At 41.2% G+C, this 27320-nt stretch overlaps 1 protein-coding gene across 3 annotated transcripts in view; it reads left to right on the forward strand.

Moving 5' to 3' along the window:
- The first annotated feature begins 760 nt into the window (after window positions 1-760).
- Window positions 761-27320, forward strand: part of mybl2b (v-myb avian myeloblastosis viral oncogene homolog-like 2b) — a 62514-nt gene continuing 35954 nt past the window's right edge. For all 3 annotated transcript variants that reach the window (XM_063041197.1, XM_063041198.1, XM_063041200.1), the window contains exons 1-5: window positions 761-990; window positions 2457-2553; window positions 9828-9899; window positions 14522-14614; window positions 17054-17274. In XM_063041197.1, coding sequence (XP_062897267.1) covers window positions 971-990; window positions 2457-2553; window positions 9828-9899; window positions 14522-14614; window positions 17054-17274 — 503 coding nt within the window. In that variant the 5' untranslated portion in view covers window positions 761-970. The remainder of the gene's footprint in view (window positions 991-2456; window positions 2554-9827; window positions 9900-14521; window positions 14615-17053; window positions 17275-27320) is intronic.

The following is a 27320-nucleotide window of genomic DNA, read 5'->3' on the forward strand; positions in this document are numbered from 1 at the left end:
ATTTTCCTGGTCACAGCAATGGTTGGTTCATGAAGGTGTTAAAAAAAGAGGGAACATTGATGGCAGGGCAGGATATCAAACAGCAGGGAAACAATGAGGTGATACAGAATCAGGGAGCACTGAGGGCATGATGGGTCATGGAAGAATTGGCGAGAAGGAGAAAGGCAATGGTCAAGGGCATTTGTACCAGAATCGTCGCATGCATGAGAGAATACAGCCGTACTGGCCACATGGCAGCTACACACACATTAATGTCCATGTACAATCTGTCCTTCAGTTATCTTGGTCCACTTGCCAGTGGATTGATACCTTGCTCCATCAAGTGATTGCTACTATACAACAGCTATGCTTCTTTAAAAGGAATCACACACAGACAACTTCCACTCCGCCCTTTCAAAGAATCCTCATCGAAATAATGCAAGAGATACTGGAGGAGGACAGGCGGTAGCGAGACTGGTAGCCTCAAAAAGTCAAGAGTCTATATCAAAATTATAATTTATTCATAATAATACATACGTACAAAATCACGCTCGCATTGGAAAGCTCTTTTCATTCTTAGTGTCGTTTGGCCACACACTGAATACTGCATAATAGTGTTAGCCCCTGTTTTTGTACATGGTGCCTTTACGTTTTTGTTTGCAATACCGTACTTGATCGCAGCTCTTTAGAAATAAACACAAAGAAACATGCCTGTTGGAGCGTGCAGGAGGCGGGCCGACTGCGCAGGCGCGGGGGTGGCGCTCATCGACCGGCGGCGAGCGCTAGATTTGGCGGTTTTTAGTTCGGGCGGAAGACACCGGAGTCAGTTAGTTAGTCAGGCCGGCTCCGAGACCTGGAATAAAGGGTCTACACTGGACACACTGCAGTTGCTGAACTCGCGTCGGGTTCTTGATATTTGTGGTTTTCTGCCCTTGAGGCTGGGGTGGCGGGCTGAAGGGGCAACGGGCGAGCTCTCTCCGCGCTGGTGACCATGGCGCAGCAGACCCTCCGGTAAGTGAGTGGCCACTCTGAAGCCTCGCTTGTGTTATTTACTGGCTGATTTTCTATCTGCATCAAATATCTGGTTCATAAAAGGTCACCCTTCGGCCCTTCGTGCTTATGCTCGCTTGAAGAGCTGCCCGGCCTCATCCCCATTCCTTGCTGTAAAATTATAGCCTTAAGGACTCCTCTAAAAACTTCTAAGAATATCTTATCCTACTGGTCCATTTGTATTTATTGTCTCGGAACTCGACGAGAGCCGAAAACATTTTGGGAATGGCACCACTTCCAGGTAGTGGGTCAGTGGGACCTTGACTCCACTGGAACAGCATTGCATAATTCCAAGACACAAATCCTGATAAACGTAAGGAAGGGTCACATAAAGATTCTTGAGAGTTGGAACTTCGCTGGCGACTTGCCTTCAAGTCCAAGTCCAGCATCTCTCCAGACACTTGACTGTCCACACCAAAGTAGTGCACTTGATTGGAACTCTATCAATCATCCTAAAAATTCATTCAACCACAATGGCAGCTGCCTGTTCCTTCTACAAAATGCATTACAGTTACTTGTCCATATTCTCACAGCATCACCTAAACTGTAATATGTACCAACAGGTAAAAGGCATATAGATTTCTACCTCCTGCAGATTCCCCCTCAAATTGACTGGAAATAAAGTGCCAGACCTTTATCATTCCCAGGGTTTAAATTTTGGAACTTACCAACCAACGCCACTGTGAGAGCACCTTCACCTGAAAGTTTGTTCACAACCTTCCTAAGGACATGTAAGCAATGGACAATAAATCCTGTCCTTGACAGCACTGCCCAGATGAAAGAAGTAATATAATCAAAGAAAATTTTATGAGAAAGACAGCAACAAAAAACGCATAGAAGAAAGCAATGAACCACGATCTTATTTAACAGTAGGGAGGTTTGACAGGCCGAATGTTCTCTCCTGCTCCGAATTCATACTTTTGTAACAGAAAGACAGATTGATTCTAAGATAGAAAGATCTGAGGACAGAAGATGAAAATGCATTCTCAGAGGTGTAGAGGTTGATCATTGAATTTTAAAAAAGCAACATTGTATGCAATATCAAAAATATAGATGAGAATTTATAACTAATTTACAAAAATTACAATTGCTTGACTGAATTTTGAATTTTTACTGTCTTCAATATAATGAAGCTTTGGTAATGAGACTTAGTGTTTTATGGACATCTATTGTCATAGGTTCATTGCAAATTATGCTCGTGCATTCCCTCACTAATGGTGATAGAGGTCAACTTCTCACTACTTGAAGGGGGTGGGAAATGAAGGATGTAGGATCTTACAGAATGTCAACCATCAAGTGCCTATCTAATGAAAATTCCATTTTCTTGTACTTCGCCTGCAGCCTTCTGTGCTGTGGCCAAGAGAGAACTCAAAGCTTGCATTGTCTGTTACATTCTGAGCTTTTTTTTAATTTTGTGTGAAATATAGTGAGGAGTTGGATGAGCTCTCACAGGATTTGGATTATGATGTTCCAGACGGCAAAGATGGAAGTAAACTGTACAAAGTCAAATGGACTTCAGAAGAGGTATTTGCTCTGAAACCAGTTTGTTTAAAATGCACAAACTTAAAGTTGCAAAATGGATAAGATTTTGATGTCTGTTAGGATTGCTGTGATAAAGGATTTGCCATTTATATGTGAAATCCAATGGTTGTATAGAACTTGAAAACTTTTTTTTGTTGGTAACCTTCCTGCTTATAAAATAAATTCCACTTGTATGCTATCTAATCGATGTTATTAAGATCAATTTAGAAATCATATTTTGTTCTATAGGTTTTATTTCATGCTGCCTTGGACAGAAGGGGATTGCTCGAATAAAAAGTTTAATTTTTTTTCAGTTCTTGCTGTTCATGTCACTCTAGTTTTCACTGGAATATTCGTGAAGCATACTAATGCTACCACATATAAATGCTAATTTGTTATAAGAATATAGAAATTCTTTTTAGTAAGAATTCAAATTTGATTGTATTTGGTAGGTAAAGCAATGGCAATCCACTTACAGTGGATTTCAGAATGTGGGTATCAAATGTGTACATAGTTATGACTCAGGATTCATGTGTTAAGTCCTGTAGATGTTCAGGGGTGAACTGGATGTGTGCTGAACTTCAAATTATTTATCACATGAGATATTCTTCTGATGTAGTCACTGTCATATACAACCAATCAAGTAGGTTTAAGTGACCCTGTTAATTTCCAAGTGCATAGATCAACCAGCAGATTGACACGTTAACCAAATTTTAGTGACTCCAACTAACCATTGCAGCTATGAATCTGTTCTGAATATTGTTAGTGCACATGTCAGAGCACTAACATAACAGTAGAGTGTTTTATCCTTGGTATTGGCACATGGTTAAGCCATCTATCCCTTGGGCTCCTGAGCACTTCAATATCTTGGCTGATCTGTGATTTTATTTCTCTGCCTTTTCTCTGTTTCTCTTAATACCTTGATATCAATCTCAAATTTAACATTAACAGTTGACCCAGCATCACCTACTGTATAGGGAAGAGAGTTTCAAATCTCTACTAGCACTGAGTGTTTTTCAGCTTCACTCCTGAGAGGCTGGCACGAACTTTTAGGCAATACCTCTGGTCCTAGACTTTGCCTAACCAGTGTAAATGTAAATCTTGAAAATGTTAATGAAGTCACCTGTCTTTTAAATTCCAGAGACTTCAGTCCTAGTTTAAATCATAGAAATGTACAACACCAAGATAAGGTCTTTTAGCCCACCTCTTCCATGCTGGCCAAAGTGCCTATTTACACTAATCCTATCTGTCCATCTGGTGTCCATGTCCTTCTGTGTTTTTCCTATCTAAGTATCTGTCCAACTGTCTTTTAAACATTGTGACAACTTGTCTCCATATTCTCTTGACAGCTTATTCCAGATATTCAACAAACTCTGTGGACAAAATTTGCATCTCCCATCTATGCCCACATAACTTTGTGAACATTGATGAGGTCACCCCTTGGTATTTAATTAAATATGCTGCTAATAAATATTTGCAAAACTCCCAATATCAAGTTTTTGTTTAGATAAAAGTATAACTTCTGTCCTATCCTGGAGATGTATAACTGTCAGCGCTCCATTAATCTTGCTTTACCTGAATATGATATTTTAATGGTCCTTGTAGTATTTTTATTGCTTCTCACTTTGCATAATTTCAGAAATATTTTGAATTACAATTTTTTTGGTCTAAAATAGATGACTACAGCCACCTACATTATATGCCATATTTGGTCATTCTGTTAAAATCTTGGTACCGCGGTATAGTGCTGTCTATCATTGTGTTGTCAATACATTTAGAAAAGTATATTTCTGTCCCATGATTTAAATAATTTCTCAATGCACCAGCTAATTGCAATCCCAACACAGAACTTTTTGAGATCCTGCTGGGTCACATGCTGTCAGACTGAGTATCTCCATACTCTCTATTCTTGTCTCTGAACTGATTCCACAAACTACAAACTCATTTTCAAGGACTCTGTAACTCATGTTCTCAGTATTAATTTCTTATTTGCATAATTTGTCTTTTGCACATTGGTGAGATGTCAGTTTTTATTAATGTATAGTTTGGTGTATGATGCAAGTGACACCTGGTTTGTCAGTGACTTCCAGGAAAGACTGGATGGCAACCAAGAAAGGTTGGTGATGCTGGAGAGACAGCTGACCTCCAGGAAGGATTGGCACAGACACACAAGACTAGCAAACTTGTGTGCAGAGCTCGTAAGAGGGCACCATACGAGCTACAGATGAACTAAATACGCAATATCCCCAGAGTCTCCACAGAGGGAGGGAGGATGAGAGACTCAATAGGATGGACATAACGGCAGCAGCCAAGACTATAAATACGATAATGAGAAGGGTCAAGCAACCAACACTGACCAGGGAAGCATTCAGTGCAAAGCCCCATTGCGGCAAAATTTGCAAAAACGTCAAAGGCTTCAAGATACACCAAAGCAGGTCCAGCTGTGGAAAGAAGGCCATTTAAGTGTGACGCACAGATTCAACTGCTGGGAATCACCCCACAGAGCTGAAGATTTCTCTGCACCTAAGCTGCCCCATTGCCAAAGAAGAGACCAAGTGAGTCCCCCCTCAGATAGCCTAATCCATTCATCAAGGAAAGAAGGGATCAGAAGGCCTAGATCATCAGACAGTGTATCTTGGAAACAGTTCTATAATGACCTGGATTACATCTTGGAAGCTACATTGGCTGGACTCTACAGGAAAATTAACTCCTTCATAGCCACTGCTAAAGAGCGATTCAGCCCAATGGAGAAGAAAGGGATCCATCATGGCAACCAGACAGGAGGGAAAGGGAGATTTGCCACCTGAGAAGCGAGAAAAAGACCCTTAACAAACAATTCAAAAACAGTTCACCCGATGAATAAGAAGGTGTCAAAGATTGAACCAGTGAACTGCGGGAACAGCTGCACAAACTCAGGAGAGTGGAGCAGGAGAGAAAGCAAAAAAGGGAGAAAGAGGAAAGCACAGTTTGTTAAAACCCATTCAGGTTCACCAAGACTGTTCTCAGCCAGCAAAATTTTGGCACCCTAATCAGTGCAAAGCAGGAGGTGGAAGAATTACAGCAGGAATCACATAACAGTCCCTGTAGGAATCAGGGACTAGAATTCAATCCAAAAGCCCCCCAACCAAGAATCCCAGCAACTGAGCTGAACATGGCATAGCCCATGTGGCAGGAGGTCCAGAATATCAGAAAGAGAGCAAAGTCATCTGCCGCCCCAGGACCAAGTGGTATACCCTGCAAGGTATATAAGAAATGCCCAAAACTCTTCCAGAGGTTTGGAAAGATAATGAGGAAGATTTGGACCAAAGGCACTATTCTACCAAGCTGGAGAATGGTTGAAGGATGCTTTGTTCCCAAGGAAGAACGCTCCTCCATAATCACCCAGTTTGGGACAATCTCCCTCACAAGATATTGTCGGTGCTTGCTAGAAGGCTGACCTCATACTTAATGGAGTACCACTATATCAACACACCTCAATAAACAGCTAATTGATCTGCAAGGCCAGGCAGAAGAAAGGCAACTTAACAGTCGTTTGGTTAGACCTAGCCAACGCCTACGGATCAATTCCACATGTCCTCATCCAGGTTGTCCTGGACCACTACCGTATCCCTCCCAGTAACACAAGGCGTGATCACCAACTGCCTAGGAGGATTCAAGCCATGCTTCACTTCAGTCCATTATACAACCAGGTGGCAAGACCTCCAAAAAGGGATTCTCACCAGCTGTACCATCTCCCCCATCTTGTTTGTCATGGGTGTGAGCCTCCTCGTATCAGCAGCAGCTTACGTAACCCAAGGCTCAGTGTTGGAGCCTAGGATCTGACAACCTGCAATACGGGGGATCATGGATGACATCACAGTAACCATTGTAACTCATGTCCAAGCAAGATGGCTGTTGGAAACCCTGGACAACGTAGCTACCTGGGCTAGGATGACCTTCAAGGTGAGGAAGTCCAGGTGCATGGTGATCAAAAGGGCAAGATTACTAGCAAGTTCAGTCTTCATTTATAGGGAACAGTTGTTCCATTCATAGAAAACAACCCAATAAAGTGTCTTGGAAAGTGGTTTAATGCAGCAATGACAGACAGTGCCAACATCACTGACACTAAAGCAGACTGAAGAATGGCTGTAGAAGATTGACAAAACTGAACTCCCTGGTAAATTTAATATGGTTGTACCAACATGGTCTTCTACCAAGGCTGCTCTGGCTTTTCATGGTGTACAAGTACCCCATGACCACTGTAGAATTCATTTAGAGGAAAGTTGACAAGCACCTGTGGAGGTGTCTGGGGACTTTTCCCCCCAAGTTTTTCTTCAGTGGGTCTCTACTTAAGGTTAGTCCAGCTACAGCTCCCATTGTCATCGGTAGTGGAGGAGTTCAAGATGGCAAAGTGTAGAGTTGTGTTAATGCTGAGGGGCTCCAATGATAAGTTAATAAATCAAGTAGGAGTCGCAAAAAGATCAGGGTGAAAGTGGGCTGCCAACTTGACCATAGACCAGACAGTGAGCTCCCTGCAATTGAGAGACATCATCGGCAACCCTTGCCTGGGGTGGGAAAGCCTTGACTCTGCGTGCTTCCAACGATGGGGAAGTGCAAGGGGTAGGCGTGACATGGTCCAGGCAGAAGTACGGAACTGTGAGGATGAAAAGCGGGTAGTGGAGTTAGGGTCACAGGGTGCCTGGATAAAATGGGATCTTCTCAAGCACAAGATCACTTGAGCGGAACTTTGTAGACTGGAGCTCTTCCACATTTCTTTCCTTCTGCGGTCTATGTATGATACTCTCCCCACACCATCATAGCTGCATAAACGGGAGCTGAGAGAGGACCCTAACTGCAAGCTTTGTGGTTAGTGAGGTTCACTCTTACACATACAGTGGCATGCAAATGTTTGGGCACCCCTGGTCAAAATTTCTGTTATTGTGAATAGTTAAGTGAGTAGAAGATGAACTGATCTCCAAAAGTCATAAAGTTAAAGATGAAACATTCTTTTCAACATTTTAAACAAGATTTTTTTTGTTTTGTACAATTTTAGAGTGAAAAAAAGGAAAGGAGCACCATGCAAAAGTTTGGGCACCCCAAGAGATAGACCTCAAAAGAGCAGGCGTGCAAGACGGCCCAAGAATCTCACAGAACTAGAAGCCTTTTGCAAGGAAGAACGGGCAAAAATCCCCCAAACAAGAATTGAGAGACTCTTAGCTGGCTACAGAAAGCGTTTACAACTGTGATACTTGCCAAAGCGGGTGTTACTAAGTACTGACCATGCAGGGTGCCCAAACTTTTGCTTCAGTCCCTTTTCCTTTTTTGTTATTTTGAAACTGTAAAAGATGGAAATAAAGAAGCAATCTTGCTTAAAATATTAAAGAAATGTGTCATCTTTAACTTTATGCCTTTTGGGAATCAGGTAATCTTTTACTCGCTTAGCTATTCACAGAAACAGAAATTTTGACCAGGGTGCCCAAACTTTTGCATGCCACTGTACTGTCAGGATGCAAAACAGCTTTAATACAAGGACAGTATAGGTGGCACCACGACAAGGTCCTGCTATTCCTTGCTGACACACTGGAGCAGGAGAGGTGTAAAAAGACATCAGCTGACAGAGAGGCAAACTGGGCAGTCATTTTCATCAAGGAGCAGGCCACACCAGTCATATCAGAGGCCACATGGCTATTCCCCATGGAGATCGGCTGTAGAGGGTTCTCGGCAAGGTCAGCCTGGAGCTTGCTGTTGCCACTGAGCTTTGATGAAAAGGGCAAGAACCAAGCAGCTCCCAGGATGGGGGAGGAAGCAGAAAGACCCTCTTGCTGGATATGGAGTAGGAGACAGGAGTTGAGCTGGAATTTAGGACAGTTGGGCAGGGACTTGACCATCACTGCTGACGCACCAACTGAAGAATGTAGTGGCAAACAACAGGAATTCTGCAGATGCTGGAAATTCAAGCAACACACATCAAAGTTGCTGGTGAACGCAGCAGGCCAGGCAGCATCTCTAGGAAGAGGTGCAGTCGACGTTTCAGGCCGAGACCCTTCGTCAGGACTAACTGAAGGAAGAGAGAAGAATGTAGTGGTTAAGGATCGAAACACGATGAAGGTTGGGCACCATCTGATGACATCTGCCCCTGACCAGACCCTACGGTTACCTCGTCAGGTAACTGATGGGAGCATCCCAATGTATGATACAAGTCCTATATTCTATTGTATTTCTTGATTTCTTGTAAATGCTTGATGCATCTCAAGGCAGTATATGGTAACATATACATACATTGATTTATTTTGACTTTGTCGTTTAACATGATCATGGAACTGCTTAGACTTTTCCACTCAGCCCAATAAGCTGCCTTTCGTCCCATGAGCAACCTCAGTTTTCAGTTTCTGACAAGGGATTTTATGAAAGGTTACTTCAGTTAAGTAACTCCAAAGATATCCCCTGCTCACTACTTAAGTAATAAAATCATTGGATATGAGTTGCACTTTACAGGTCCTCATTGTTTTTTTATATATCTGATCAATCAAAGGTTTTCAAAGGTCGTCAGTCATTTTACTCTATTATAGACTCTAGAGAGATGTTTCTGATAATAGATTTCTTTGTTTCTTCCCCTCATCTTAAGTAATAAAAAGACTTGCGTACTTAAAAAAAAACTTTTCTGAAATTAACTGAACATCTGAACTGTTCTTGCCCACTTCCTTTGTAAAACAGGAACGAGGATAGGGACTTTGTGCCATAATTTTCATTATTGTGTTACCTTCTTAAAATGCTGCAAGTTCAAATGTTTGTCAGCATCAGTTGCCAGCATTCTGACAATGGATTTGGTGGTCAGTGACATTCTTAACTGTTTTCCAATACCATGAGGTTAATTTTAAAAGTTATCCCTTTTTGTTTTAAAGATCTGTAAAGAATACCTTCAGCCTGATTAATATGTTCTACTCTTAAGAATGTAGTACAGTAGAGAAAAACAGCAGTAAATGGGTTTACAACAGATAATTTAGTGAGGGCATTTCTATTTCAAAATCACTTATCAGACATATTGCACAGTTGTAGTTTAATGCAACATTTTCCCCTGTATATCTGAATCTAATCTAGATCACATTGCACTTTTCTGTCTGCTTCCACAGTACTTTAGGCATAAACATCTTATACTTTTGTTGTAGAGCTCTATTAATTGGTCCTGTTCCATATATTGTTTCACAGTGGTTATAAGAGGCACCAAGCTGTGTCTCCAATGGAATATTAATGATTACAGTGTTATAGTGGTTTAAATTAAACTTTGTACTTTTGTGTAGGATGAAAGGTTGAAGAAGCTGATAAAGCAATTTGGCAAAAATGACTGGAAACTTATAGCAAGTAATTTCTCTGTAAGTATCTTTGTAGTTAAGACTTTTAAAAGTAGTCATTTTTGTCCGAGTTCTTCATGAGATAAAAATGATCTACCAGATTATTGTATGTGAAGATCTCAGAAAACCATATTTATTATTTGCATTGATCTGGAATTATATACAACAAATAGACCTACATACAGAGTATATGAGTACTGTGAGAGAAACAATGGTTAGGCTGTAAAATTGAAAGGCATTAAAAAAAATTGCTGTTTTCCAAAACTATTCTGACCTATTATTTGGTAGACTGGGTCCAAATGTTCTTGTTACAGATTGTGCAATTTTCATCTGCTTTGTACTGCTCTTTCTAGCAATGAAGTACAAAATTCTGGTAATTGTTGAATAGGTGCCCCTCACTGGAAGCCTTGAACTTGCTTCTGGAACTATGTCTTCATTCATTTTGCAGTTTGATGAAATGAATTTTTCTTTCTTTCCTGTGGAATGAGCTTGGTTAGGTTTAAGATAACTTCCCATTGGCCTTGCTTTACTGTTTGGAAGGCATCCAGAGTTCTGTAGAGCTTTGTAATTTGGATCTTTGGCTCTAGGACTGGCTGGTGTAAGAAATGGGGTGCTGCTTGGTGATGAAGAGCACAAGTGCTAGTTGCTTCATTGCTCACTGAACACTGTTCAAAGCACAAGCCAATGTAGTTTTAACACTCTTCAAAGTCATTTAGAATTTTTCATGTTCTCTTAAGAACAATTAAGTTTTGCTCCCTACTAACCTGTTATCAGGTGAGGTTTTCTGCTGAATAGTGTTAGGCCTCTCTTGCTAGCCAATCAATATGTGAGAGTGGACTGACGTTTTGGGTATTGACTGTCAATGTTTTGAATTAGTTAAATGGGTAGAAAGTAGGTAAAAGACAAAGGTAGGGAGGAGTAAGTAGATTACAAAGTTCAGAAAAGTCAAATGTTCAGATCAAATGTGAGAAAATCTTGAAGGAAGATACCATTCCTATATTTTGTGTTAAGGCTCATTAGAGCTGGAAATGTTTCATTGGGAGGAGAACTTAACCAGGGCAGAGCTGGCACTATATCTCCAAATAGAATAGAGATGTTCACCTAATGTCATTTTGGTCTCTAATCAGATAAACAGATTGTGAATATAGCATACACACACAAAATACTAGTGGAACGCAGCAGGCCAGGCAGCATCTATAGGAAGAAGTACAGTTGACGTTTCGGGCCGAGACCCTTCGTCGGGACTATCGTCGACTGTACTTCTTCCTATACATGCTGCCTGGCCTGCTGCTTTCCACCAGCAATTTGTGTGTGTTACTTGAACTTCCAACATCTGCAGATTTCCTCGTGTGTGCGTAAATATAGCATACTTCATACTAAATTGAATTGAATACACTTTATTTCTTACATCCTTCACATACATGAGTAAAAGTCTTTACATTATGTCTCTGTCTAAATGTGCAATATGCAATCATAGTAATTTATAATAAATAGAACAGTCAATGTAACATAGAAATATACTCACATCAGCAGGAGTTAATCAGTCTGATGGTCTGGTGGAAGAAGCTGTCTCAGAGCCTGTTGGTCCTGGCTTTTATGCTGCGATACCATTTCCTGGATGGTAGCAGCTGGAGTAGATTGTGGTTGGGGTGACTCGGGACCCCAATGATCCTTCGGGCCCTTTTTTCACACCTGTCTTTGTAAATGTCCTGAATCATGGGATGTGCTGGGCTGTCCACACCACTCTGAGAGTCCTGCGATTAACAGAGGTACAGTTCCCATACCAGGCAGTGATGCAGCCAGTCAGCCCATCTCCATCCCTCCTGTAATCCACAACCAGCTCCTTTGTTTTTGCGACATTGAGGGAGAGGTTGTCTTCTTGACACCGCTGTGTCAGAGAGATGACTTCTTTCCTGTTGGCCACCTCGTTATTGTTTGAGATTACACTGGGTGATGGAGAGATTTAAAAATGTCTGTAAACACACCTGCCAGTTGTGCTGCGCACATCCCGAGTACTCACCCTGGGATGCCGCCTGATCCTGCAGCCTTGCGACTGTTCGCATGTTGGAAACGTCTGTGTACCTCGCCTCAGAGACCAGGTTGCAGGTTGTATGTAGCGGTGGTTTTCCTCGGAGGCTCAGCATAAAAGTGATTGAGCTCATCTGGGAAGGAGGCTGCGATGTTGGCGGCACCGCTACGTTTGGCTGTGAAGATTGCGATGGTATGCAACCCTTGCCTCAAGTCACATATGCTATTCGTTGTGAATCTTGACTCAATTTTGTCCCTGTATTGTTTCACAGCCATGATAGCTTTGCACAGATTGTAGCTGCTTTTCTTGAGCTCCAGCTGATCGCCGGCAATGTAAGCGCTATGTCATGCAGTAAGTGCTGCTCACATGGAGCTATTGATCCAGGGTTTCTGGTTCGGGAAGACCCTGACTAACTTCTGGGGGATAACATCATCGATGCACTTTGGGATGAAGCATGTGACTCCATCCATGAACTTGGAGACATCCTTATCATGGAAGACATTCCAGTCGACGTCATGGAAGCAGTCCTGCAGCGTGGAGGCCAATTGGTTGGACCAAACGTGGATGGTTCTAACTATGGCCGCCTCTTGTTTCAGCTTCTGCCTGTATGTTGGGAGATGCAGGATCGAAGAGTGGTCTGATTTTCCAAAAGCTGGGCGAATGAAAGCTTTGTAAGCGTTACGAAAGGGAGCGTAACAGTGGTCGAGAGTGTTATCTGCACAAGTGCTCACCTGGATGTGCTGACAAAACTTCAGAGAGACTTTTGTCAGCAATGCTCGATTAAAGTCACCCACAATGATGAAGACAGCTTCTGGGTGTGCATTCTCCAGTGTGTTGATGGTCTTGTACAGTTCCTTGAGAGCCAGGTCAGTATCAACCTGCAGCGGAATGTACACAGCAGTGATGATAACATCTGTGAACTCCCTGGGCAGGAAGCTGCACCAGGTATTCCAGGTCTGGGGAACAAAAGGATTTGAGAGCATGCATATTCTGGGGGTTGCACTAAACATTGTTGACCATAAAGCGTACCCCTCCTCCTTTATTCTTCCCATGGAGGTTTTTTGACCTGTCCACCCGGAACAGGGAGAGCCCAGAGGGTTCGATAGCGTGATGCGGTATCTCCTCCATCAGCCAGGTCTCCACGAAGCACAAAACGTTACATTCCTTTGTTTCCACTGGTAGGAGATTTCTGGCTGTCAGTTCCCACAGCTTGTTGTCCAGATACTGAATGTTAGCCAGGAGTGCGCTAGGGAGTGGCGGCCGATTTGCACGTCGTCTCAGCCTCACCAGGACGTCGGCCTTTCTCCCTTGCCTCCAGTGCTTCTTCCGAGGTAGTGGCAGTGTAAGGGATGAGTCTCTCATGGATCGCGCAAGTAGGGGTTCCCAGTGTAGGAAAGGCAGCACATAATGGGCAAATGCTGTTTTTCCGATGTTCAGAAGGGTCAGTCTATCATATCTGATGTGACTATCAGCTACTTGAACAGAAAATGCTAAGAAAATTGTAGAAATTGAAGGAAATACAAGTAACTTGCTGAGTTTGTGATGCTGGTTATTTTTAATGGTACCTTTTGTTGGAATAATCTTATGGAAGACTATCTGGAACAGAGTCCATAGAAAGGAGAACAATGGTATTAAAAGGGAAATATTCCCCAAAATGTGGGTATAGGAGTGGGATTAGTATGCTTATTTCTGGGCTTATTTGTCAGATGCAAAGTCTAGTTTAGTTAAGTGTCATTAGTTTAATTAGATTGGCACAATATCGTGGGTTGAAGGGCCTGTGCCTAAGCTGTACTGTTTTGTTTCATCATGCATTGGAAGGTGAAGGCAAGAGTAATGTAATGCTCTTGGAGAAGGGAGTTGGGAGTCATGGAATTGGGAATGATCAGCAGAGAGACGGGATGCATTTGGAGGCTGATCCCACCTTGGTGGTGCAATCCGTTAGTCTCGCAAGACCATGGATCTGTGCCCGGAAAGTCTTGCTTCAGTCTGTGTTAGAGCAGCATCTGTTGTGGCTGTAGAGGCCCATACGGGAGTGACAGTCTCGGCTGCATCGACTGCACTTGAAGGCACTGTCCTCCAGTGTTGTCTTGGTGCTGTTTTTCCGACGAGTGCGCTTTTCTTCAGCAGCAAGCCTCAGCTTCTCTTCACCTGTTTTTAGATCTCTGCGTAGTTCCAGCCTCCAGTGAGAGCAATTGCTTGCGATGTCCTCCCACCTCTCGACGTTCATTTTCAGTGACTTCATGTCTCTTTTGCAAACGTCTTTGAAATGGAGATGGGGCCACCCTTGTGCTCTCTTGCCGGAGGCCAGTTCCCCGTACAGCAGGTCTTTCGGGATCCTCCCGTCTGACATGCGGTGTACATGGCCCAGCCAGCGGAGACGGTGTTGTTGGAGCAGGGTGAAGAGGCTGGGTATCTGGGCGCGAGCCAGGACCTCATTGTTACACCTTATCTGTAATAATACTGAGGTAATACCTGGTTAGAACGAGACTGGCATACCTTCAGTGGTTGTGGAGAATAGCAAGAGACTAAGATGAAATTAAATAAAACCAAATTAATTCTCATCCCTTTTGCAATGTATTCTTTTTATCAAGTTAATTATATTATGTTTTAACAGAACCGAACAGATACTCAGTGCCAACGTAGGTGGCTGAAGGTTCTGAATCCAGAGCTTGTGAAAGGTCCATGGACAAAGGAAGAAGACCAGAAGGTAATGATGTGCAAATACATTAAATTATAAAGTTTGTACCAAATTAGTAATAAAAAGGTTAGATTTTGTAATTCCATAACTGTAAAGTTAGTTCTGTAGGATAATTAAAATGTCATATAATGGTTAAAATAGTTCTGGATAATAAATTTCGTAATACTATTGGGCTCAAATTTGTAACAGTGATCTATCCTAACATGGTTTTCTCCATTCTTTCTTCGGTGATTGGTCGAAAGTAAAAATTAAGCATTGCAATCTCAGCTAAAAAGATGGAGTAAAATTGAAGTAGAAGGCTTATAATGTTTACAAAAAGGGCAGTAGGTCTGAAGGTGAAGAGGATTTTAGATTTCAGTAAAGGATTACCAAGAAATTGACAGTTCTCTGTCAGATTCTGTTCACTCGAATATGAAATTGTCTTTTAAGTTTTGATTCCTAACAGACATGCATGGGGGAGAAATTAGAAAGAGAAATAAAGAATGAGATTTTAAATAAATACCTTAATATGATAGAAGATTCCAAAAAATATTGAAGAACCAAACTTCTAGTTAAAATGATTAATGTAAGAAAAGGGGAGGAGCTGAAGGACAAGGAACAGACAAATTCCCTCAATCAAATAAACTTAAAATGGGTACTCACTGGGAATCATCACATTTGTCATTCTAGAATTACCTGAGTTTTAGAATAAACCTTGGAAACTGATGGTAGCAAATGTACACTTTATTTAACAAAAAAATATATAGACCATTTTGCCTGATATGCATTGGAGATCTAATAGCACTACATTTAGTTGGGAAGAATCCGCATGGATTGGGAAAGTAAAATTGTGCGTGACTTTTTTTTGAAGGTTGAGACTATTAGGGTTGGTAAAGTGAGTCAGTTAATATTATTTATCTCACAATGTTAGGGTTAATGTGATTAGGGGTAAAATTTGGATTTGGAAAGAGGTATTTAATAGCACACTACAAGCCCGTGACTCGTATCACTAAGGACGAGGGCAGTGGGTCTGTGGATATCTAAGTGCCTGCAACTTGTCCTTAAAGTCTTTCATCATCCTTACTTTGAAATATATTGCTGTTCTGCATCATTTTCCTTACTATGTGTCAGAAGGTTCCAGTTGTTCAGGAAGGAGGTTCACTGCCATCTTTTGCGCTGTTAGGGAAGAGCAATAAATTCTGATTTTGCCTGCAAAATGAATGAAATTAGTTAACAGACAGGTAACCGTATAAATAAGGGGGCCTCCTTCAAATTATCAGGCTTTTAATATCGGGGAACTGGGAGGATTATTGTATGGGTCTGTGATTTACAGTTTTTATTGATTATTCCAAATGGAAGATTGATTGTAATGGATCCAAGTTTGCTCACAATGCAAAGCAATATAGGCAAGCGAACTGTGAGGACAAGGTTATTTACAAAGCACTTAAGGTCTTTGGAAACCAATGGGCAGAATTAAGGCTCAATAAGGTTGCAAGGGGATATAAACTAATTACGTGACTGGGCAAGGATGGTCTGCATAGAAATATATATATGTGTGTGTGTGTATCTATCTCTCTCTCTCTCTCTCTCTCTCTATATATATATATATATATATATATATATCTCCACTTTGGTAGAATAAATAGATAAGCATAACATCTTAAAAGTCGTGAAAAACTTAGAAATACTAGAATTCAGAGAGCGAGGGATCTTTGTTCTTCAGATGTAGGTATGGAAAGCAAGTAGAAGACCAAATAATATGCCAGTGTTCATTAAAAAGGACCATATATAAATGTTTCATGGGATTCATGAAAATAGAACCGAAGTATTGTGTTTAGTTAGCAGTGAATGGTTGCAAGATTGATTTTTTGGAGGAAAGAATAGGTTGATAAAACTTGGCTTCTATTCCTGGAAATTAGAAGAATGAGAGATGATCATATTGAAGTAAATGACAGTCTTACAGCTTTTGAAGGAGCAGACATTAGAATTAGGTTTAGAATTAAGAGGTGCAGTCAAAATGAGTTCATCATTTTAGATTGATAAGAAATTTCTTAATGGAATTATAAATCTTTTCATCCACAACTCTGGAGAATGCATCTTTGGTCAGTATATTAAAGATAAAGACTATATTTTGGAATACAGTATAGCAATGATCAGTTTTGATCCTAATGGCAGAACAGGCTGAATTACCTGTTTTTGCTCCAATTTCTAATGTTTTGCCCTTGGATTGAACAGCATAAATGTTGGAGAGCACAGTACTTGACTGTTCTTTACTATCAGTGCCCATTAGTGCATTAATGTCAGAGGGCTTGATTTGAGCTGCTTATTTGAAAGTTGTGTTTTTTTTATTTTGACATGTTGTATTGGGAAGTCTGAAACAAATGTCCAACTATTCGAATTAAATTGAATATTTATGCAAAGAGCAGCAGGATGGATGAACTGATCTTTGACTCCTTTTGTATTATTTAGGTAATTGAATTAGTTCAGAAATATGGGCCAAAACGTTGGTCTTTGATTGCTAGGCATCTAAAAGGTAGACTTGGCAAGCAGTGCCGTGAGCGCTGGCATAATCACCTCAATCCTGAGGTTAAGAAATCATCTTGGACAGAAGAGGAAGACAAGGTTATTTATGAAGCACACAAAGTCCTTGGCAACCGATGGGCAGAGATTGCAAAGCTACTTCCAGGAAGGCAAGTATTCTGTTTCTTCTCCATGAAATTTTAGGATTGTATATAATGTGCAAGCAAAAATCCTTTATTTTTTATTGTTTTCTGTTAGATTTGAGTTTAGCCGGAGCTGAAAGATGAACATGTTTGCAAGGGCTGTTTGTTGCCATTTCCAGATGTCTGATATGTTTGTACAATGATATTCACTTAACCTACATGTTGTGCTATCACTGAGGCAAATGCTTGATGAAAACATTTGGAAGAATGGTTGTTAGCCTCCCTAAAATCAAACAATGGTGAAGGCCTGAAGTCAAAGTGCAGAAACCAGAAAAAGGCAGTACATTAGGACAGGGGTCCCCAACCTTTATTGCACTGCGGACCGGCCGACCGGGGGCTGGGGGGGAATGGTTGCCAACGGACAGGAGTAGCAGTCAAATACATTGTGTTTACCCCGAGAAAGACTACAATGACCTTGAAGCCTTGCGCGAGCACCGGTGCGCATACGTGACTTGCACATGCATGCACGTGCCGATTTCTCTTTTCTGCAAATTGTTTTTGGCAATTCTGTACGTGGGGGGGGGGGGTTGTTAATCACGACCGGAATGTCGGTGATAAGTGACTAATACGCTCAATTTCATTTCTAAAAGGGTTTATCTAACGAATTTAATATTAAGCACACAGCGCATATTTTCCTCACATGAATATAGCGATAAGTCAATTATCAGGGGAGGACAGGGGAGCTTGAAGTAAGTGTTGAACAAACTTCCAGTAGAAGTGGTAGAGGCAGGTTCGATATTATCATTTAAAGAAAAATTGGATAGGTATAGGGACAGGAAAGGAATGGAGGGTTATGGGCTGAGTGCAGGTCGGTGGGACCAGGTGAGAGTAGTGTTCGGCACGGACTAGAAGGGCAGAGATCGCCTGTTTCCGTTCTGTAATTGTTATATGGTTATATAAGTCAATTATAAGTCAATAGCATCATAATATTTTAAGTAACGTTTGGATATTAAACACACAGCACGTATTTTCCTTGTATGAACATATAAAATCATTGCAACATACCAATATCACTGAATCAGTGGGAGCCCTGGGCTGAATACTTGTTTTCCTGCAACAAGACTGTCCTATCGAGGGGTGATGGGAGACAGCAATACTCGAATGGGTTCCTTATGTCCAGTCTATTCCGCAATTTAGTTTTCGTTGCATTCATAGCAGAGATATATTGGAAATGGAAGCAACATTTTCAGTGCCTCCGTGGCTATCTCAGGATATTTAGCTTTGACTTTGATCCGGAATGCCAGCAGAGATGTTATGTCAAACATACTTTTCAGCCCACCGTCATTTGCAAGCTCGAGGGGTTGATCTCCTTCCCGCTCTGACATGGATGACGCATGCGTAATGAACTCGCGTGCATTCAAGTTCCACAGTGGGCGTGACAGGGAATGAGGAAAGGTGCAGCTGACTCCTATCACCAAATCATATCGTTTACTTGCGGCCCGGTAGCGCATGCCTTGGTTGGGGACCGCTGCATTAGGAGAAACTGAGTAAGGTAAAAGAACAACACACATCAAAGTTGCTGGTGAACGCAGCAGGCCAGGCAGCATCTCTAGGAAGAGGTACAGTCGACGTTGCAGGCCGAGACCCTTCGTCAGGAAGGTAAAGGAACATACCTGATCATAAAAAAAAAAGATGCTCTGATACTGGCTGACCTGCTGAGTTCCTTCAGCACTTTGCATATTGCTCCAAATCCCAGCATCTTCAGTTTTGTGTGTCTTCATAAGAGAATGCTTGTTCACAAGCATGAATTTGGAAAGGAAGTATATATGAGTACAATTGTATTATTGATCAGAAAAGCAAGTATTGTTCTTCATATGTTTAAATATTGCACCCTTTGCTGGTGCTATAAGAGTTATACTTTGAACTACAAATAGTTTCAAAATTAAAATAAAAATATCGCAGAAGCAGGGAAAGGCCATTTATCCTTCAAGACTGATGTGTTGTTGAATGAGATCATGGCTAATCTGTGACCTAACTCCATATCGCCTTTAGCCATAGCATTGAAGGAAATATATCAATCCTGAATTTAGAGCTAATTTGGTTCCATTAAATTGTAGCAGCTTGTATTTATTTAGAACCTTGACAGCCCAGATGTTTCACTAGTGCATTTTATCAAACAAAATCTAACAGTTAAGTCACATGAGAGATAATACAACAAGTAATCAAAATCAGGTCATGTTGTAAGGTTTTAAGGAGCACATTAATAAAGGGGGGAAGGAGAGAGAAGTGTGCAAGATGGTTCAGAAAGAGAAATGGCTTCGGTAGCTGAAATCACTCCAGCACATGTTGGTGTGAGTTTCAAAGTAAGCAAAGTAATACTATTCAGTTTGGATAATATCAAGTGTGAATTTTGCTTGTGAAACTCAAATCACAAATTTGGGAAATGTTCATTGAAAATGCACCAGCGATATCTTTTGGAATCAGCCTTATCCAGGGACTGGAGACTAGGCCTGCGTGTAGAGTTAAAACCCTGTACCATTTATTGCATTGCCTGGGTGTTTGTACTGTGGATCTGGAGAAACTGGAGCAGCAGTTTGCTATTAATGGGGGGGGGGGGCAGGCAATTATAAGACCATAAGACATAGGTTTCCTCAACACTACCTGCCCTTCCACCTATCTTTGTATTGTCTGCAAACTTGGCCGAAAAGCCATCAATTCCGTCATCCAAATTATTGACATACAACATAAAAAGAAGCATTCCCAACATCAACCCCTGCGGAACACCACGAGTCACCAGCAGCCAATCAGAAAAGACCATAAGTCATAGCAGCAGAATTGGGCCTTTCAGTCCATTAAGTCTGCTCTGCCATTCCATCATGGCTGATCCTGGATCCCACTCAACTCTTATAAAGCCTCAGCATTATCTCCTTGCTTTTATATTCTGTTCTGCTTGAAATAAATGCCAAGATTGCATTTGCCTTCTTTACCATAGACCCGACCTGTAAATTAACCTCCTGGGAGTCTTGCTCGAGGACTGCTAAGTCCCTCTGTGCCTCTGATGTTTGACCCTTCTCCCTATTTAGATAATAGTATGCACTATTGTTCCTTTTCTTCTTTCCAATATTTTTATTAATTTATACAGAGTACAGGAAAAAAAAATATATGTCAATACATTAAACTAAATTGCATATAAAGACTCCTTACCCTATATTCGTACAAGTCAATTAGTTCGTAACATTGAAAAATAATAATTTTTTATAATAAAAATCTAACCCACTACCAGGACCAAAGCTGATTAGTAGAAAAAAAAGCATCATCAGTGCTTTAACAGCAAATCAAAGGTTTTGAAAATAATTCAGAAAAAGTCCCTGTTGTTTCTTTTACCAAAATGTATAATCATACATTTCCCAACACTGTATTCTATCTACCATTTTTTTGTCCATTCTTTCAATTTGTTTTAAGTTCTGCTGCAATTGCATTGATTCTTCAACACTATCTACCCCTCCACCTATCTTCGTATCATCCGCAAACTTTGCCAGAAAGCCATGAAAACCCTTATCCAAATCATTGACAAACAATGTGAAAAGTAGCAGTCCCATGATTGACCCCATTACCAGTCACTGGCAGCCAACCAGAAGAGGCTCCTTTTATTTCCACTCACTGCCTCCTGCCTGTCAGCCATTTTTCTGTCCATGCTAGTATCTTTCCTGTAATGCTATAGGATTTTATCTTGTTAAGCAGTGTCAGGTGTGGCACCTTATCACATGCCTTCTGAAAATCAAGTAAGTGACATCCACTCCCTCCCCTTTGTCCACCCTGCTTGTTAATTTCCTTGAAGAACGCTTAACAGATTTGTAAGGCAAGATTTCCATTTACAGAAACCATGCTGACTTTGACTTATTTTATCATTAGTCTCCAAGTACCCCAAAACTTCATCCTTAAAAATGATGTCCCCTTTATTCCCATTTTTTGCCTCTTGCAAATCAGCCAATGCTCTATCCATGCTAGTATCTTTCCTGTAATACCATGGGCTCTTGTTAAGCAGCCTCATGTGTGGTACCTTGTCAAAGGCCTTCTGAAAATCCAAGTACACAACATCCATCGATTCTCTTTGTCTATCCTGCTTTTTTTTCTTAAGGGTACAATGCTGACTTTAACCTATTTTATCATGTGCCTTCAAGTACCCCAAATATCAAATATATCTTTGATATTATTGGCTAGCTTACCTTCGTATTTCATTTTTTCCCTCCTTATGGTTACCTTCTTATGGTTTTTAAAAGCTTCCCAATCCTCTAATTCCTGCTAATTTTTGCTCTATTATATATGCTCTTTTACCTTTATGTTGGCTTTGACTTCCTTTGTCAGCCACAGTTGCGTCATCCTGCCTTTAGAATACTTCTTTGGGATGTATCTTCTATCCTGCGACTTCCGAATTGCTCCCAGCCATTACTGCTTTGCCAGATGTTGGCAAAAGGCAGTTAACTATAGGCCAGTTAGTTTAACGTCTGTAGTTGGGAAAATGCTTGAAGCTATCATTAAAGAAGAAGTAGCGAGGCATCTGGAAAGAAATGGATCCATCGGGCAGATACAGCATGGATTCAGCAAAGGCGAGTCCTTTTTGACAAACTTACTGGAGTTCTTTGAGATATAATGAACACAGTGGATAGAGGGTAACAGATAGAGGTTATTTACTTGAATTTCCCGCAGTGTTCAATAAGGTGCCACATAAAAGTCTTAAGATAAGGATGCATAGAGTTGGAGGTGATGTATTAGCATGGATAGAGGATTGGTTAACCAATAGAAGGCAGAGAGTTGGGATACATGGGTGTTTCTCTGGTTGGCAATCAGTGGTGAGTGGTGTGCACCAGGGATCAGTGCTGGACCCAGAACTATTCATGATATACATTAATGATCTGGAAGAAGGGAGTGAGTGTAGTGTAGGTAAGTTTGCTAATGACACTACATTGAGTGGAAAAGCAAATTGTAAAGAGGATTTGGAGAGTCTGCAGAAAGATATAAATAGGTTAAGTGAGTGAGCAAGAGTCTGGCAATGTTGGTAAATGTAAGGTCATACACTTTGGAAGGAAAGATGGAAGATCAGATTATTTATTATTATTTAAATGGTAAAAGATTGTAGCATGCTGCTGTGTGTTGGTGCGTGGCCAAGTGGTTGAGGCGTTCGTCTAGTGATTTGAAGGTCACTAGTTCGAGCCTTGGCTGAGGCAGCGTGTTGTATCCTTGAGCAAGGCACTTAACCACACATTGCTCTGCGACGACACTGGTGCCAAGCTGTATGGGTCCTAATGCCCTTCCCTTGGACAACATCAGTGGTGTGGAGAGGGGAGACTTACAGCATGGGCAACTGCTGGTCTTCAATACAACCTTGCCCAGGCCTGCGCCCTGGAAACCTTTCCTGGAAGTCTCATGAGACTAACGGATGCCTATAATGCTGCTGTGCAGAGGGACTTGAGAGTGCTTGTGCATGAATCGCAAAAGATTGGTTTGCAGTGCAGCAGGTTATAAAGAAGGCAAATGGAATGTGGGCCTTCATTGCCAGACAGATTGAATTTAAGAGCAGGGAGGTTATGCTGCAACTGTGCAGAGTACTGGTGAGGCCGCACCTGGAGTACTGTGTGCAGTTCTGGTCTCCTTATTTGAGGAAGAATATACTGGCTTCAGAGGCGATGCAGGGGAGGTTCAGCAGGTTGATTTTAGAGGTGAGAGGGTTAGACTATGAGGAGAGATTGAGTCTCCTAGGACTACTCACTGAAATTCAGAAGAAAAGAGATCTTATAGAAACATATAAAATTATGAAAGGGATAAGTAAGTTAGAGGCAGGAAAGTTGTTTCCACTGGTAGGTGAGACTAGAAAGAAGGGACATAGCCTCAAGATTCGGGGGGAGTAAATTTAGGACAGTGATGAGGAGGAACAGCTTTTCCGAAAGGGTGGTGAATCTGTGGAACTCTCTGCCCAATGAAGCGGTGGAGGCTACTTCGGTAAATATATTTTAGACAAGGTTGGATAGATTTTTGCATATTAGGTGAATTCAGGGTTATGGGGAAGTGGCAGACAGGTGGAGATGAGTCCATGGTCACATCAGCCATGATCTTATTGAATGGCAAAGTAGGCTCGATCTGGCCCACTCCTGCTTCTATTTCTTATGTTCTTATCCCTGCTAGTGTCCCCTTCCAAACAGCTTTGGCCAGCTCTTTTCTCCTGCCTCTGTAATTCCCTTTACTTCACTATAATACTAATACATTTGACTTCAGCTCCTCCCTCTCAAATTGTACGGTGAATTTTATCATATTATGATCACTGACTCCTCGGGGTTCCTTTACCTTAAGCTCCCTAATCAAATCCATTTCATTGTACACCGAATTGTGAATAGCTGATCCTTTAGTGGGCTCAAAAAAGCTGCTCTAAAAAGTAATCTCATAGGCATTGTGCAAGTTCCCTCTCTTGGGATCCAAAATCAGCACCAACTTGATTTTCCCAATCTACCTGCATATTGAAATCCATCATGACTTATATTATTGCCCTTTTGAAGTGCATTTTCTATCTCCCATTGTAATTTATAGCCCAAATCCTGGGTATTGTTGGAGACCCATATATAATTCCCATTTTTTTTACCCTTGCAGTTTCTTAACCCTACCCACAACAATTCTGCATCTTCCAATCCTATGTTATCTCCTTTTAATGGTTTGAATTCATTGTTTCCAACAAAGCCACACTACCTGCCTGTCCTTTTGACACAATGCATATCCTTGAATGTTAAGCTCCCAGCTATAATCTCATTTCATCCATGACTCAGTAATGCCCACAACATCATACCTACAATCCTCTACTGCGCTACAAGATCATCTACCTTATTCCGTATACTGTGTGCATTCAAATGTAACACCTTCAGCTCTATATTCGTCACCCTTTTTGATTTTGTCCTCGTTACACTGCAACTCATTCCATCAAATGCACTTTTGTCTTCTCATCTATCCACCTGTCCTTCCAGACAGTCTCACTACATACTGCCTCTGCTTGTATAACAACCACCCTGTCCTCAATCCTGTCACTCAGTTTCCCATCCCCTTACCGAATTAGTTTAAACGCCCCCCCCCCCCCCAACAGTTCTAGTTATGGTGAGGCTTAGAAAAGAAATAGCATCAGTATTTCCAATGACACTTACTTGTAGTTTATCACCTTCCTAGCCATGGAAATTTAGCACTGGGATTCTGTTTCCACATTACACTAAGTGCATCTTGAATGAAACTTATACTTTTAGTTAGCCGCAACAAAACATAACTGGTACACTTCTACATTTTTGTCTTAAGTGGCTGGAAGAGGCTATGATGGATAAATGCTACAAGCCCCTGATGCAGTTTTACAGACTGGAAAAGAGTTGGAGACTTGGGGAAGCTGGGTACTGTCTGAAAATTAGTCATATATCTTGCAACTTGCATCATTATTTGAATTCCAAAGCTGTGGAAATGTGTGGCCTCTATGTTGTTAGAGTTCATATAGGATTTGGAATGTGTTTGAAGCAATTTGTTTGGTTATGCTTTGTGAGGGTGTAACATTTTAAGCTAGTTCACAACAACTTTATTTTCCAGTATTTGTGAGGAATGTTTTTGCTGTCTGGTTAGACTCTCCTTAGTCATACAAACTTCGAATTTTGTGCTTTTTTGTTTGTGCATTCATCTGTAAACTGCTGTTTAGTGCTTTAAACCAAAATCTTTCTTAAAGTATTTATAACTTGTGATCTAGCCAGTAATTGACAACAGATTCCAGGCAAATTAGGAACAATCTTCAGTAGTTCAGCAATAGTTTGTGGATTTGGAGTCAGATGAGAGCAGACCAGGTAAGAATAGAATTTTTTACCCCAAAGGAAATCTATAAATCCAGCGGTTTTATAGCTATTGTTATTGAGACTTGTTTTGCTGTTTTCCTGGTCCCTGATGTCTTGGCATTTGGTTGTATAAATGGTTCTACTGACACAGAATTGAAAAAGTGTTCAGAAGGGACAAGCAGTAGGCCAGAGGTAAGAGTAAGAGTGTCAGGCATTGGCTCAAAGGAGGCTTCAGCTGGAAAGAGGCTTTAGCTGTGGGTAAGCTTCTGTTATAGTTCCTTTTTTCTCTCTCTCTCTTATTGTACCTAGTGTAGTAAATGGCTGTTGTGTCATTTTCATGTTGGATATTAGAGTCCTGGGAGACCCAGAGACTCCCAGGGGACTACATCTGCATGAAGTGCATCCAGCTGCAGCTCCTTGAAGGCTGTGTCGGGGATCTGGAGCAGCAGCTGGGTGACCTTTGCATTGTACGGGAGAGTGAAGAGATAATTGATCAGAGTTACAGGGAAGTACTCACCCTGAAGTTGCAGGAAGCTGGGTGTAAGTGCAAGTAGCTGGGTGACTGACAGGAGAAATGAAAATATGAATAGGCAATTAGCTCTGAGCATCCCTGTGGATATCAGTATATTTGGATGCAGAATCGAAAAGGGTAGCAAATACAGTACTCAATGTGTTATATCTCAATGCATGGAGTATAAGAAATAAGGTGGATGATCTTGTTGCACTATTACAGATTGTCAGGTAGGATGTTGTGACCATCACTGAATCATGGTTGAAGGATGTAGTTGGGAGCTGAATGTCCAAGGTTACACATTGTATTGGAGAGATTGGAAGGTAGGCGGGGGGGGGGGTGTGGCTGTGCTGGTAAAGAACGACATCAAAATCAGTAGAAAGATGTGACATAGGATTGGAAAATGTTGAATCCTTGTGTTGACTGCAAGGGTAAAAAGATCCTGATGGCAGTTATATACAGGCCTCCCAACAGTAGCTGGGGTGTGGACTCACAGATTTCAACGGGAAATAGAAAAGGTGTATCAAAAGGACAATGTTATGATAGTCATGGGAGATTTCAACATGCAGATCAATTGGGAAAATCATGCTGGTAAGGGATCTCAAGAGAGAGAGAGTTTGTTGAATGCCCACGAGATAGCTTTTTAAGCAGTTTGTCGTTTAGCCTATTAGGGGATCAGCCTTACTGGATTGTGTGTATTGTAATGTGATTAGGGAGCTGAAGGTAGAAGAACCTTTAGGAGGCAGTGATCATAATATGATTGAGTTCAACTTAAAATTTGATAGGGAGAAAGTAAAATCTTACATAGCAGTATTTCAGTGGAAAAAAGGAAATTACATAGGTATGAGAGAGAAGTTAGCCAAAGTAAATAGGAAGGAGCTGCTGGCAAAGAAGCAAAGATGGCAGCAGAGCAACAATTTTCTGGGGAAAATGAAGGTGCAGGATAGATGTATTCTAAAAACAAAGAAATACTCAAATGGCAAAATAGTACAACTTTGGGTAACAAGGGAAGTCAAAGCTAATGTAAAAGCAAAAGAGAGGGCATACAACAAAGCAAATCATTAAGAGTGAAGAGATGAAATATGAAAGCAAGCTAGCAAACAATATCAAAGTGGATAGTAAAAGCTTTTTTCAAATATGTAAAAAATAAGAGAGACGAAAGTGGATATAGGACTGCTAGGAAATGAGGCCGGACAAATAATAATGGGGGAACAAGGAGATGGCAGATGAACTAAATGAGTATTTTGCATCAGTCTTCACTGTGGAAGACACTAGCAGCATATCAGATATTGAAGGGTATGAGGGAAGAGAAATGAGTGCAGTTACTATGACAAGGGAGAGGGTGCTCAAAAAACTGAAAGACCTTCGAGTACATAAGACACTCGGGCCAGATGAATTGCACTCTTAAGGTTCTGAAAGAGTAGCAATAGAGATTGTGGAAGCATTAGTAATGACCTTTCAAAAATCACTGGACTCTGGCATGGTGCCAGAGGACTGGAAAATTGCAAATGTCACTCCACTCTTTGAGAAAGGAGGAAGGTAGCAGAAAGGAAATTATAGACCAGTTAGCCTGACCTCTGGTTGGGAAGGTGTTGGAGTCAACTGTTAAGGATGAGGTTGTGGAGTACTTGGTGACACAGGGCAAGATCGGACAAAGTCAGCATGGTTTCCTTAGGGGGAGATCTTGCCTGATGAACCTGTTCAAATTCTTTGAGATTACA

The sequence above is a fragment of the Mobula hypostoma genome, chromosome 2 (assembly GCF_963921235.1).
Source record: "Mobula hypostoma chromosome 2, sMobHyp1.1, whole genome shotgun sequence".
NCBI lineage: Eukaryota > Metazoa > Chordata > Chondrichthyes > Myliobatiformes > Myliobatidae > Mobula > Mobula hypostoma.